At 44.6% G+C, this 12857-nt stretch overlaps 1 protein-coding gene across 1 annotated transcript; it reads right to left on the reverse strand.

Annotated features, from left to right (window-relative positions):
- Positions 1-3639: 3639 nt before the first annotated feature.
- LOC127231021 (alpha-1-antitrypsin-related protein-like) lies at positions 3640-12157 on the reverse strand. Its single transcript, XM_051196396.1, has 5 exons — positions 11518-12157; positions 6576-6846; positions 5597-5744; positions 4841-4999; positions 3640-3882 (listed from the first exon to the last, which is right to left on the reverse strand). The coding sequence occupies exons 1-5, from the start codon at positions 12155-12157 to the stop codon at positions 3640-3642; spliced, it is 1461 nt and encodes a 486-aa protein (XP_051052353.1).
- Positions 12158-12857: the final 700 nt, after the last annotated feature.

Consider the following 12857-nt stretch of genomic DNA (forward strand, 5'->3'; position numbering starts at 1 on the left):
TACAGCGTCTCTGTATGTTAATTGGGGCTGGCATGGCTGTGGGACTGGCGGCGGGGGGGGGGGGGGGCGGACCTTACTCATAACACTAGCACAATTGTGGGCAGAGATGACAAAATTATAATGAACAGGAAAGTGATGTTTTATAACTGAGAGCACTTGCTCTGAGACCAGGAACAAGGCAAGGAAGTCAGCGTTCCTGCTCTGTTGAACATACAGCATTGCCAGTCCCAGCCAGAACGGTTAGGAGAGAGAGGGACAAAGGGCACCTAAACTGTGGAGTAGTAAGTCAAGTTGTCCTTGCTTGCAGGTCATTTGATCTTATATTTATATTGAAAACCCTAGAAAAACGAATGAAAACGTGTAAGAAGAATGTACTTAGTGAAGACACAGGCTATAAGAGTGACGTGGGAAATGCCAGCATTTCTACATATCAACAATGAATTTAGTTAAAAGGAAAAATGAAAGGCCATCCTGTCTACCATAGCTTAAAAATCCAGCAATAATAGAAACCCAGAAATAAATTTAACTGAGGCGAAAATACTCTATAATGAAAACTATAAATCAGTGGGATTATAATGAAAGAAACCGAAGAAAATGCAAATATTGCAAAGACATCCCTATTTATGAGTTAAAATACATATTGTTAAATACCCATACCATGAGTATCAAAATTCCAGCGATGAGGCACTTTTAAGACATAAACTATGGAACTACTAGAAGAAAACATAAAGAAATGGTTCAAGATACTAATCTGTGCAAAGAATTTGTTTGATATAACCCTAAAAGCACAGACAATAAATGATATAATGTGACACTAAAAAGCTTTTACAGCAAAAACAAAAAACAAAAACAAACAAACAAAACCCCAAAATCAAAAAAACTCAAAAAGCAAAAAAAAAAACACTTAAGAGCATGAAAAGTCAATCTACAGAATGGGACAGATTACCAGCTATTCATTCATAAGGAATAATGTCAAGAATACATGGTCAGTCCTGAAAGATGTACTACAAATGACAGTATATGTGTGTGTGTGTATGTACATATATATGCATATTTATATATACACATATGCATACTAATATGTACATACACACATGTGTGGGTTAATGTATATCCATATGCACATATGCATATAATAACAATTAATGAAAATGTTCCACAGCACGAATCCCCAGGCATGCAGACCCCATTCATAGTGAGCTTCCTTATTATACTTGCTATAGTGGCTATGCTTTTAAAAAGATTAATCAAAACAAACAAACTGATACATCATACTGTCACAGGTGAAAATGGTGGAACCACCAATCTGTACAGATGTTATAGTCAGCAACTTGGGGGCCCTGGTGGAGCTAGAGATACAACAGCTGTATGACATAAGACTCAGGGCTGATTCCGAAGGAAAGAAAGGAGATCCGCGTGTAAAATGGGCACCCACACTTCCATGACTAAGCACAGCTCACAACGGTGGAGATGAGAAATCAAGCACCATCTACAAGGGAGTGAGTAAGGAAAACGTGGCATAGAAAGCAATGTAATGTTACCCAGTTGTAAAATAAATGAGTAAAACCTTGTTATTCACAGCAATATGATGGAGTCTAGACTAGACCATGTTCAGTGAAATATTGATTGATTGCACATCAAGCATGGGAAAATGGATACTGTGTATTTTTGCCCAGAGGTATAAGTTTAAAAGGTTGATGTACAAAGCAGAGCATGAGATGTTGGATACTAGGTTCTGGTGAAAGGGTGTGGGAGAGGAGACCGTGGGTCATTAACCAGAACCGGAAGAATGGCTGATGTTTTCTAGCATGGCCCGACAATCGTGACTGGCTCAGGACTCCTGAATAGCTAGTGGAGAGGTTTTGAGTGCTTCCAACATAACACATGTTTGGACTGAGAAATTTTCTGCTTATCCCATCAGCCTGTCACGATCACATCCCACTCCTGGTGGTCACTGGAGTTCTGACTACACCAGTCTTTTGATGAACACAAATACAAACAAGTGAACTCCAACTCAGAGAGAGATTCCTGGGCAAGCTGGCAATTCACTTCCCATTTTTGTAAGGAGCCACCTTACTACTTTTCACTACTCATTGTCCATGAAAGGTGTTCCGTTCCTTTATATCCCACTCCCAACAATGACTGTTTGTAGCTGGAGGTTTCTGTCTTGCCAGACCCTGTCGCCGATTTAGCTCCAAATAAGCACACGTATTGATTATAAAACTGTTGGCTGATGGCTAGGGCTTCTTGGTGGCTAGCTCTCTCTTAATTATTAACCCATAACTACTAATCTATGTATTTCCACATGGCCGACCTTACCAGAGAACAACTTGCACATCCTATCTTTCTGGTCTCTACATGGTGTCCACTCTCCGTGCCTCTCTTCCTCTCCCTCACATTCTCCTCATCTCTCAGCCCCACCTGTCCCTGCCTCTACTGGCCAATTGGTGTTTTATTCGATAACCATGTACAGAAGAACATCCCCCATCAACTATTTCTGTTTTTCAGTAGTTATCATTTTGAAGGCTAGGAGGCGGTGTCTCCTTATAGTTTTGATTTCCATTTCCCAATGATTAATGTTATGAAGCTCTTTTTCACGTACTTAAAAACCACCGCTGGGCATGTGGGATGCCAGTGGGGAAAGGTGTTTGCCATTGAGCCTGGTGACCTGAATTTGATCCCCAAGACTCACATACTGGAAGATAGAACTAACTCCAAAAATTGTCCTCTGGCCTCTTCACATGTGCCAAAATGTGTCCTCCTCCTGCCAGTGTAAATAAATGTCATAGTATTTTTTTTTTACAAAATGAATCATTGCATATTTTCTTCAAAGGCATAAGGGTTTAGAATATTTGCCCATTTCTAACCAGGTGATCTAACTCTTGGTTGTTGGAGTTCAGCAGTTTGCTGTGTTTTAGAGAGTACTTCCTTATCAAATATATGCCCTGAAAAGATTTCTCATATTCTTCTGTGTACCTTTAAATTTTTTAAAATTAAATTAACTTACTTAGTTTGTGTTGGGGTGGTGGGAGTATGTGTGTGTCATGACACATATATGGAATTAATTACAGGAGGATTTGAGAGGGTCCTTTCTCTTCTTACATCATGTGGGTCCCAGAGATCAAACTCAGGCAGGCAGCCTTTGGCATAAGAGTCTTTATGAACAGAGCCATCTTGTCAACCTCTATTGTCTTCTGATAGCTGGTTGTTGATAGTAAAATGATAGTTTAAGAAAGGACTCAGCTCTGTATTTCAGGCTGCTACAACCCACTCCAGGATAATCCAGCTATGAACAGACTACCCAGGAATGTAGCCACCCTCGTTGTCTTGCTTACTTTTCTCCATGAGATGCCAAGCCAGACAACAGCACACGGAGTTTGTGCTAGGACAGGGGATGTTGAAGCATCCATTAAAGTGGGTTCTGCAGGTCAGTTATGTCTCCACTGGCACAGGACCTTGGGGGAAGTAGCCTAGACATTTTGAAGCAATTCAGTGTGGCTCTCTAGGAGGAGATGGGAGGTGGGTGAGTGCTACTTTGCAGAGAGGGGGAATCCCTGGCAGCCACTCACTAGTGTGTAGCTTCCTCCTTTGCAGAATGAGTACAGACTAGTTTCACAGTGGTGGCCCAGCATCTCAGTGCTACTTCAAGGATTTCTTAGGACAATGATGGGCCATGCGCTCTGCTGTGGTAGAAACACTTGACATTCTAATATAACCTTCTACCAGCTCCAGGTCATTTTCATTGCTGAAGGTGAAGACCCAATTCTCAGAAGGTGTCACTGAGGTCATAGGGCTGACTGAGTCTGAGCGTGTGTCTAGGTCTTCAGAGATTCGGATGTGGTATGTGCAAAGGGATGCATGAAGTCCATTGGCCAGCGGAATCTGAGGAGGATGGAGTCACGGGGATGTATACTCATGTAGGGAAGGACTGTCATAAATTGACTTAGACATAATCATAGGGGTTTGCTACTACCTCACCACTTTGAACAAAAGGCAATTGCATGGAGTACCATTTTGCTTTCCATCCAGCCTCATTGTGTGCGTGAGTGGGGTACAGAGACCCCCTACATCTGCTTGAAATGGACAGTGCAAACACAAGACAGAAGCATCTCAGGGGCAGGGGACAATGAGTGTCTTCAGTTGGATATCTGGCTGCTATAACCCCTTTGTAGGGCACTAGAGGGTGAGAAGGGGACTCCTGGGTCCTGAGACAAGATAAATCTCAGGATGAACTAATACCGCGTCACTACACCTGAGGCTGTCCCTGGAAGACTAGGAGGAGGGATCTAGGTAGCAAGTGCCAGGCACAAATGGCCTCATAGTGAGCCCAGACTGGGGTGGGAAACAGTTCTGGAAAATGGGAGGAGCTGATTTTCCTCCCCCTTTAAGGGCCTTCTGGAGTCATACATATACAAAGGGCAAATGACTAGAGAGGACACAGGGAGTGGCTTTAGGCCCACTGGCCTGACTGGCTTGAGAAGACAGAGGACAAGACCCAGAGACCTTCCTGTTCATTGGGAGATTTGGGAGACTCCTCTGGCAGGGAAGGAATGACAGGGACAGAGGCTGGGATCGCACTGCAGCCCTGCGGAGGAATAACTCTTCCAACCACCTCCTCCAGCCATTCTCAGAGAATGGCCGTGACATGGACTCCCCACACACCTCAGGGGACAGAGGAAAGCAAGACACCACCAGAAGGGGTTTGCTGGTCACACTCGGGAGTGAGCAAAAACTACCCCATGTTTAATGTCAGCAGGGAGGGGACACGCTGGAACAGGGCGGGGAGGTGGATTGGAATCTGAAATCAACTATATTCTATGGGATTTGCCACTCTTCCCACAAAGAGGGGGACATTGGTGTATTCGTCTTTAACGATAATTATGAAGGGCCTGTTGAAACGGATGACGGGGACCTTAGACAAGCCCCTTTTACTCAAACTGCTGTTTCTTGTAGTGTGTTTCACTTCGTCATTGAAGGTCAGTACAGTCCTGTGAAAAGCCTATAGGGTGAGAAACAGAGGACATCAGAGGTAGGCTATAGCCATCCTAGGTTAAAGCCAGGTCCCTTTGGGGTTCTTATCCATGGAGAGCCTCACTGTGATCATGCCCTGCCCATGGCCCTTGATCCCTAGTGCTCAGTAGAGGCCTTTCCAGATGTGTTCAGCCGTTCTGTACCAAGATTCCTCTCCTCTCCTCTCCTGAACCACCTCTCCTACACTCAGCTTCAGAGGGACCCCCCCGTACTTCATGTCCCCCATAAACATGGTTCCTTCCCAGTGTGTGCTGAGACAAACTTTTGAAGATGATCTGAGCCAATGTCTTTCCATATTAATATAGGTAAGTTGAGTCCCAGGGAATCAACAGCCCTGGGCAAAGGTAAAATTAAGGGTCATTAAGTGCCCTTCAAGGAGGTCTTTGTGACAGCGTACGATTCTTCATCCTGGCTCTGCTCTCTGACCCTTCATTCCCCGTGGTGAATCTCTAGAGTCTGTGGGGAAAGGTCTGTTTCTGTCCCTTAGCCCCTTCCTCAGCCTCATGTCTGATCTGTCCTCACATCCTATTCAGCCCCATGGACAGCCATGGTCACATGACCTCACCTTGTTAAGCTTCAGGGGAACATCTTGTGTGATCCCTGAGAGGTCGGCCTCATTGCTGAAGATCTGGGTGATGCCCAGTGTGCTCAGGATGGTCTTCAGGTCATAGGTTGTGGACATATACAGTTCAGGAAAGTATAAATTGACAGTCCTGGGATGTAGGGAGATATGAAGTTCTTTAGTGTCATAGTGCATCAACAGTGTCTTCTCATCCTGGTAGGCAACCTACCTCATCTAGGAAGGCCTCCAGGGAGATTCAATGTGTTCTGAGACTTGTGTGTGTGACTCCCCAGGAGGAGGCTCAGCCCTCAGTTTCCACAGACAAGACAGGGACCCTAGATGGTCTACGCTATGGGAACAGACCAACCCGGAGGCTATCACCAGTTTCTTTTTACCCCACTTGACTCTTTGCTTTCTGTTGGGTGATGGGCCTCAGCAGGCTGGGCCCTGAGACAACATCTGTCCACAGTTTACCTTGAGCCCATCTGAGCTCCTATGTGTATCATTGCTTTTGCCACCCAAGGGAAAGCAGGGCCTGGCCTCCCTAAGAGCAGGCTCAGTGATCTGGAGGTGGAGGGGCACATTCCAGAACTGTTGGCTCCCCGGGGCCCAATAAACCTCACTGAAGGGTGACAGGAACATAGCCTTCTTTAGTCATGCTCTGAGCTCACTGTGGCTGGCCCTCGCCTGTTCTAGGCCCTTCCTCCCTTGTCTGTCATGACCTCCACTCCACGCTGAGGCCTAAGACCTGTCTCTCTGTTTTTGCCTCTGCTGCTATAGATGCTGTTGTTGAAAGCCCTGTGATGGGCTCTGGCTGCTGAGGATGGAGACATGCCTTTGCCCAAGAGACTCTGTGTCTGTCTCTTAGCCAGTCCTACACTGTGTCTGTCTATGAGCTCTGGTTGAGGGATGGGGGCCAGACCTGAAAGGGATGGCTCAGAGGCTGTGTAGCAGTGCCTGGGTCCCTCAACTGAGGACTCACCGTATGTCGACGAGCTTTAATATATTTATGAAATGTTTTTGACTCAAGTTTTCCTCTAGCTTCTGCATCTTTCCTTGGTCGGGCAGTATGAAGAAGGCAGTGGCATCGCCCATATAATGATTTACCAACACCCAGCTGGACAGCTCTTCCTCGCGGTGCAAGAAAAACCTGCCCCGGCGATTGATCATAGGCACTTTCACGGTCTCGTTCTGGCTCACGTGGAAGTCGGCTTCCAATTTGTGTTCAACATCAACTTCATCAAACCCATTGCCTGGAGAGAAGGGAGATGCATATCAGCCAGTGGTGGGGTCAAGGGTTAGCTACATGTTAGAGGAAAGACATGTTGAGTGCCTTGTGAAGGCACTCCCTCTGAGCTGTAAAATGGGATGGGGATGATGAACCCATCGGGATGCTTGGTAGCACTTTAGAGAACAGTCTGAAGCAGTAGGCAGGAGCCAAGAGAAATATGTGTGCTAGTTTGTGGAAACCTGGCTCCAGAAGAAGCAGTTTTATTTCATATTCTCCTGGTAGTCTTCTGAGGATGCTAATTGGAGACAAGGGGTCATAGCCACAATCTCCTACAATCCTGTATGTCAAATCTGGGTATCTCTTTTCTGGCAGCTTCCTGCACCTTGTAGGTGTTGCTTCAGTCGGCATTCTGGAAAAGTCTAGTGAGCACCTTTGGATCTCTGTCTCAGGCCCTCAATAAGGGCATGTACCTAGGAAGACCCTCTTTTCTGTACAAGTGTTCTGTACAAGGTTGTCAGAGAGGGTAGGGACCTTGGGGAGCCCTGAGCCTTCCTAGCACTGGACAGACACTACACAACTCCAACATGGTAACAGAGGCGGGGTCTTTCTTGTGTTGATGCCTTCCTTGGTGCTCTGTGCTGCAGTGTAGGGAGTATGATAGAAAGGTACAGCCATGGCCTTGACCGCATCCCCCGCCTTCTGAGTGAATACTCCCTGGAGGATACGAAGCATCTTTGGGACAGAATTTGAACCCAGGTCTTGCACACTTTATTGCTGCCTCTGTTCAGTTACTCCAAACTTTACCAGATTAAGTCACCCAAAACACCACTTGTTCTATGCCACCTGAAGCAATTTGCATACATGCCTGACAACCAAGGAAATGTCATGTATCTGGTATTCAAACCTCTTTTAGGGATTTCCAGTGAGCCTGGGTATCACAGTGTAACAGAGTTCCCAAGGAATTAAAATTTCCCCAGAGAGCCTCATGCTGGTAAAGAGACTAGCTGGAAGTCCTGGCATCAGGAGGAAGCCATCTTCTAGAAAATGATCAGTCTCAGTTCTGATGACACACATTGAAGCCAACCTACGTATGAATACTTCCGGGCTTCTTGTCTCCCATTAACTGTGACGCTGTACAGGTAAGGCAGAAGAAAGACATAGAGATTCTTCTCCCTCCAGTTCCAGCCAAGACAGTAAATGAAGTCATTTGCTTCGGCCAAGCTTTGTTTCCCATTTTCCTGGCGAAGTGGCGACAGTCACCTTCAGATTCTAATAACACTTTTGGCAAGCCATCCAGGAGAAAGGGTTCCAGGGGAAGACACTTAGACTGGTCATGGCAAGCTAGCCCCGTGTTTAGGATAATGGGGGTATGGCCTCAGCTTTTGGGGGCATGTCTTATTCACATGGATTTTTCCTCTTCCTCATTTATATAACATTGGCTATGAATAAATAAAACTCACCAGATTGGTAATAGAAAAAGAGGTTGATTTTTTAAAATGGTATCCTTATTAAATAAGGTAATGATACTTACCCCCAAATACAGGCTGTGGGAGATATGTGGCCCTGGAGGTGGGGAACTCAGCTATTCAATCCACACACATGTGCATGCTTGTATATTGTACTAGATAAGGTCTCCCAAACATCTCCTGGTTCATGTGACTTAGGTAGATCTTTGATAGTTCAGTTAATTAAACTTGTAAGATAAATGGAAAATGCTTGATTTTGTTAAAAGGGAAAGAAACCAGAAATTTTATGAGGATCGTCCCAGGTGATACATGGAAGAACAAGAAGAAGGAAAAAAGATAAGGGAGTCATTCTAGAGGTTCTTGTTTGTTGGGACAGAGTCTTACTTTGTAGCCAGGCTCGCCTCCAACTCACAGTGACCCACTCACCTCTGCCTCCCACGGGCACGTATGTTTGTGCGTGTGCATGTATGTGTTCAGATGCACTTGCCCACAGGTATGCGTGAAAGTCAAATGTTGATTTCAGGGCATCCTCCTCTAGCACCCTCTACCCTAATTTCAATTTTGCTTATTTACTTTTGCTTATTTACTTTACTGTGTTTCTACACCTGCCTGTGTATGTGAGTGCAGACACCTATGGAGGCCAGAAGAAGGTGTCAGATCCCCTGGAGGCATAGGAACAGGTGCCTGTGAGTCGCCCGAGGTGGATGCTGACAACCCAACTTTGATTCTCTGAAAGAACTGCCCACATTCTCAGTCCTTCAGCCGTCCATCTGGCTCCTGCACTTTAATTTTTAAGACGGGTCTCACACTGAACCTGGAGTTTGCTGGCTCATCCAGACTGGCCAGCAGCCCTCAGGATTTATTTATCTTCATCTTCCAGTCAGTCACCAGCTTTTACATGCATGTCAAGGATCTGAACTTGGGTCTGCATGCTCTCACCACAGCCCTTTACCCACTGAGTCACCCTGAGCTCATAGCTCCTTTTATATATTAGCTTTTCATATTGAGGGGAACAAGGACTTAAAAACTGTCTGTTTTTAATGTATTCTAAACAATTACTTTATAATGCTGGTTAAGTCAACATCTATTCTTTAGGATTTTGTATCATGTTTGGCACAGAGATATCTGTAACCAGAAATCTATCTGTTTGTCTGTATATCTATCCCTATCCTATCTATCTATCTATCTATCTATCTATCTATCTATCTATCTATCATCTATTTCTATTATCTACCTCTATCATCTATATCTATCTAACATCTATTTATATCTATCTATCTATCCATCTATCTTCTATCCTGTGTCTAAGGGCTTAATATGCCATATATATAAGCTTTGTCTAAATGTTATATGAATTTAAAGGTTCACAGGTTAATACAAGCAAAATAATCAGCCAGTACTATCTTTGATGCAGTGTGTTGGTATACTTAAACCCACAAGATAGTCAATAAAGCTGTTGGTATTTCTACCATCTGAACTCAACACCATTCACATAGAAGGTCCCTGTTTGCGGTTTAAACCCTTGTCTGCATCCATTTCCTTCAACCCAGTCAGCAATTCTGCTGTTGTTTACACAAGGCACATGCTCCCACTGCAAGTAGGAAATCTACTCAAGGCCATTCATTTTGGTTCCTAATCCTGTCTGGAGTCTAAAACTTTAAACATGTTAAACTGCACTTCAGAAGCAAAAGCTAAATTAGTACTAAAAATCATCTGCACTAATTACTACTGGCCTCTTTGTGCACTTCCGGTCTACCAGCATGGAAGGCTCCTAAGACTGAAGCTTAGGAAAACACTTTACTAATCTACTATCATTCAAACTAAAACTTGCCATCATGGCAGCCTTTCCAGTCTCACACGTGATCCCAATTCTACTCTGAACATTGTTTGGAGCACAGATAATTAGCTGTACCGTACCTCTAGGCTCTGCATTCCAAGCAGCCGCATTACTCATTAAAACCACTGGACACCGGGAGTCTGGGAAATCCTGGTGCAATGTTGCATGCAATAAAAGAGTAGATTGCTTTGGAAATTGCTAAATTTTCTTAGAGTGAGTTTGCAATTCCTCGTCTATGGGCGAATGGCTTCTAACAAAATATCCTAAAAAGGAAGCTCTCTGAGAGGCTCCAGGAAGGGTAAAACTGAATTCAATTAAAAGTGGGCTACTGGCAAACCAGCCTAAGTGGTCTCTTTCAAAACCACACAGCTGCTTAAACTCAGCCAAGAAGGTCACCTGGAATCCACTCCTTGACTTCCCGCTGCAAGTTCAGATCAGCCTAACTGGGACAGATCTCACTTTGGCAATGACATCTAAGGCAACTGAGACCAAACCTCATTGTGGTGAAGCAGTCTTGTGTTCAGAGAAAAGCATATAGAGAAAAAGGGAAAGATTTCTAGAGTAAAAGTAAAGTCATGACCAACCTTTGAGTTCCAAGTCAGCCTAGGTGATAGTGAGACACTGTTAAAAAACAAAACAAAACAAAACCAAACACAGAGACATCCCAAATGGAGTTACTTGTGCCATAAATGGGTCTAAGGAAAAGTCCTTCTGAGTGATACTGGGACTTTGGTTCCTAATAGTATTCTTCTAAGGACTGCTTTTGGGTACAGGGATATCTAGGGGATTTCCACACAAGTTTGACAATAGATAGGACAACATCTCAAGTCCCTTGAGACTGAGGAGTGAACAAGACAGTTGTTAACATGTTACCGGGCCCCTGAGGGATTAAAATATCTCTAGGACATCCAGTGATGGGGGGAGACTAATCTGTAGTCCTGGCAGCTGAGGAAGAAGCCATGTTCCAGGAAAGGGTCAGTGTCACAGTTCTATACGTACCTCACAGCTAACTCTGAAAATGTGTGTTTTTTGCCTTTTGCATCATTTTTTTTCTATACATTACAATACTACGATAGGCAAGGCATTCTTATTTTATAGTTTCTCATCTCCTAATGTTCCAGTGAAGTTGTGAGCACTGGATTCTGGCACCACTAAGATGGTGAAGGCGTAACTCAGAGGAGATGGTGCTCTGGCTGACTCTAACCCATCAGTATCTAACCAATTTAGAGATTTATAGATGTTACTGAACTATTTCTGAGTGAAGATTTGAAGATCATGTTGTGATGCTGCCTGTTCCAGTCTGGTATGTGAAGAAAGGGTTAAGTATTGCAGCACGAGGCATATTTGGGTGGCTTCCTCGAGGCCACTAACCCTGGTGGTCCCACCTTACCTTGGAAGACGATGTAGTTCATCAAGGCTAAAGCTGTGTCTTCCTCCAGATCCTTGGCCAAATCCACTATCTTCCCTTGGGTTTCAGTTTCCACATACTTATTGATCTGATTTTGGGCTTTTTCTGTGTCCTTGAAGTTGACAGCAATGGTTTTTGTGTGGTATATCTCTTTGATGTTATTCACAAACTTGTCTACCAGCTTCAGACCCTTGTCAGTGAATAGGCCACTGTCGATGGTCAGATGTGGCCTGTGATCTGGCAGGTGGAGGATATGGAGAAGCTGTTGGAGGCAGGAATGAATGTAGGTCTCTGGTATTTCTGTGATGTTGAACTTCAGTCCCTGCAGGATCTGGTTGTGGGTGTTGTCCTTGGCTCCCAGGGAAAGCATTAAAGAAGCAGCAATGATATTTACTGGGGAGAATAAGATGTTGGCATCTTCTGTCCAACTACCAGACTTCCGATACAAAATGAAGGTCAACTGGATGATGCTGTAGGAGATGTGTTGGCAGGGCAAATGCTCCTGGTGTTCATGGTCATGTTCATCCACGTCTATTTCCAGGGGATCTTGAGGCTGGGAGCCAGAGAAAAGGCAGCACAGGCCTGCTAGCAAAAGGAGTCCCCGGGAGATAAGGGATAACATTGTCCTGCAAGACAGAGACGGGGACACAAGTCCTAAGTCAAGGCCCATGAAGGTTCCTACATGTGAAAGCAACCACGACCATGTGCTCAAATTCCCTAAGTACTTTCTCAGTATAAAACACCATTTACTCTAATGAATATGCTTTGTGCCTTCAAACTCTTGAGTCACAGTTTCTGGGACAGAAAGGATGACAACTGACTAGGGTTCTAGTCTAGACTCTGCTTCTAATGACTGTGACACACAAACACACACACACACACACACACACACACACACACACACACACACGAAATCTCATCTTTGAAATGAGGTAGGTGAGGGGTAAATGAAATAATGCAGACATATCACAGACAACACTCACGGAGGAAGTGGAGTCCTGGGCTTAGCAAACTGGCAACAGTTAGGACTAGCCAAGGCCCATGAATCCAAAAGAGGGACAGAGGGGAGCCCCACTATCCCAGAATTAGTGAACACATTTGTCCCTTGAGGCTCTGGAATTCTCACTAGGATATCTCACTAGGAATTCTCTCTAAGATCAGAGTGGCCCCGGGGCAGGAGAGTGAGCTAAAGGGAGAAAAGGCTGAGGACCACACTCTACTCTGGAATTCAGCTCTGAAAATCCAGAGCTGAAAAAGTCTTCTTTCTCCTCTAAGATAGGGTTGTATATGGTTGTAGACTCGCTACACCCATGGCTGGGTCT

Source organism: Phodopus roborovskii, unplaced genomic scaffold (genome assembly GCF_943737965.1).
Source record: "Phodopus roborovskii unplaced genomic scaffold, PHOROB, whole genome shotgun sequence".
In the NCBI taxonomy this organism is placed as follows: domain Eukaryota; kingdom Metazoa; phylum Chordata; class Mammalia; order Rodentia; family Cricetidae; genus Phodopus; species Phodopus roborovskii.

Bases quoted from the DNA above. Each gene is read 5' to 3' on its own strand.
- LOC127231021 (XM_051196396.1), bottom strand. From the start codon at position 12,157: ATGTTATCCCTTATCTCCCGGGGACTCCTTTTGCTAGCAGGCCTGTGC. The intron at 6,847-11,517 runs GTAAGGTGGGAC...CCTTCTCTCCAG, and splicing joins GAACTACATCGTCTTCCAAG to GCAATGGGTTTGATGAAGTT. The intron at 3,883-4,840 runs GTGGGAAGAGTG...CATCCTCCTCAG, and splicing joins ACACCAATGTCCCCCTCTTT to ATTCCGCTGGCCAATGGACT.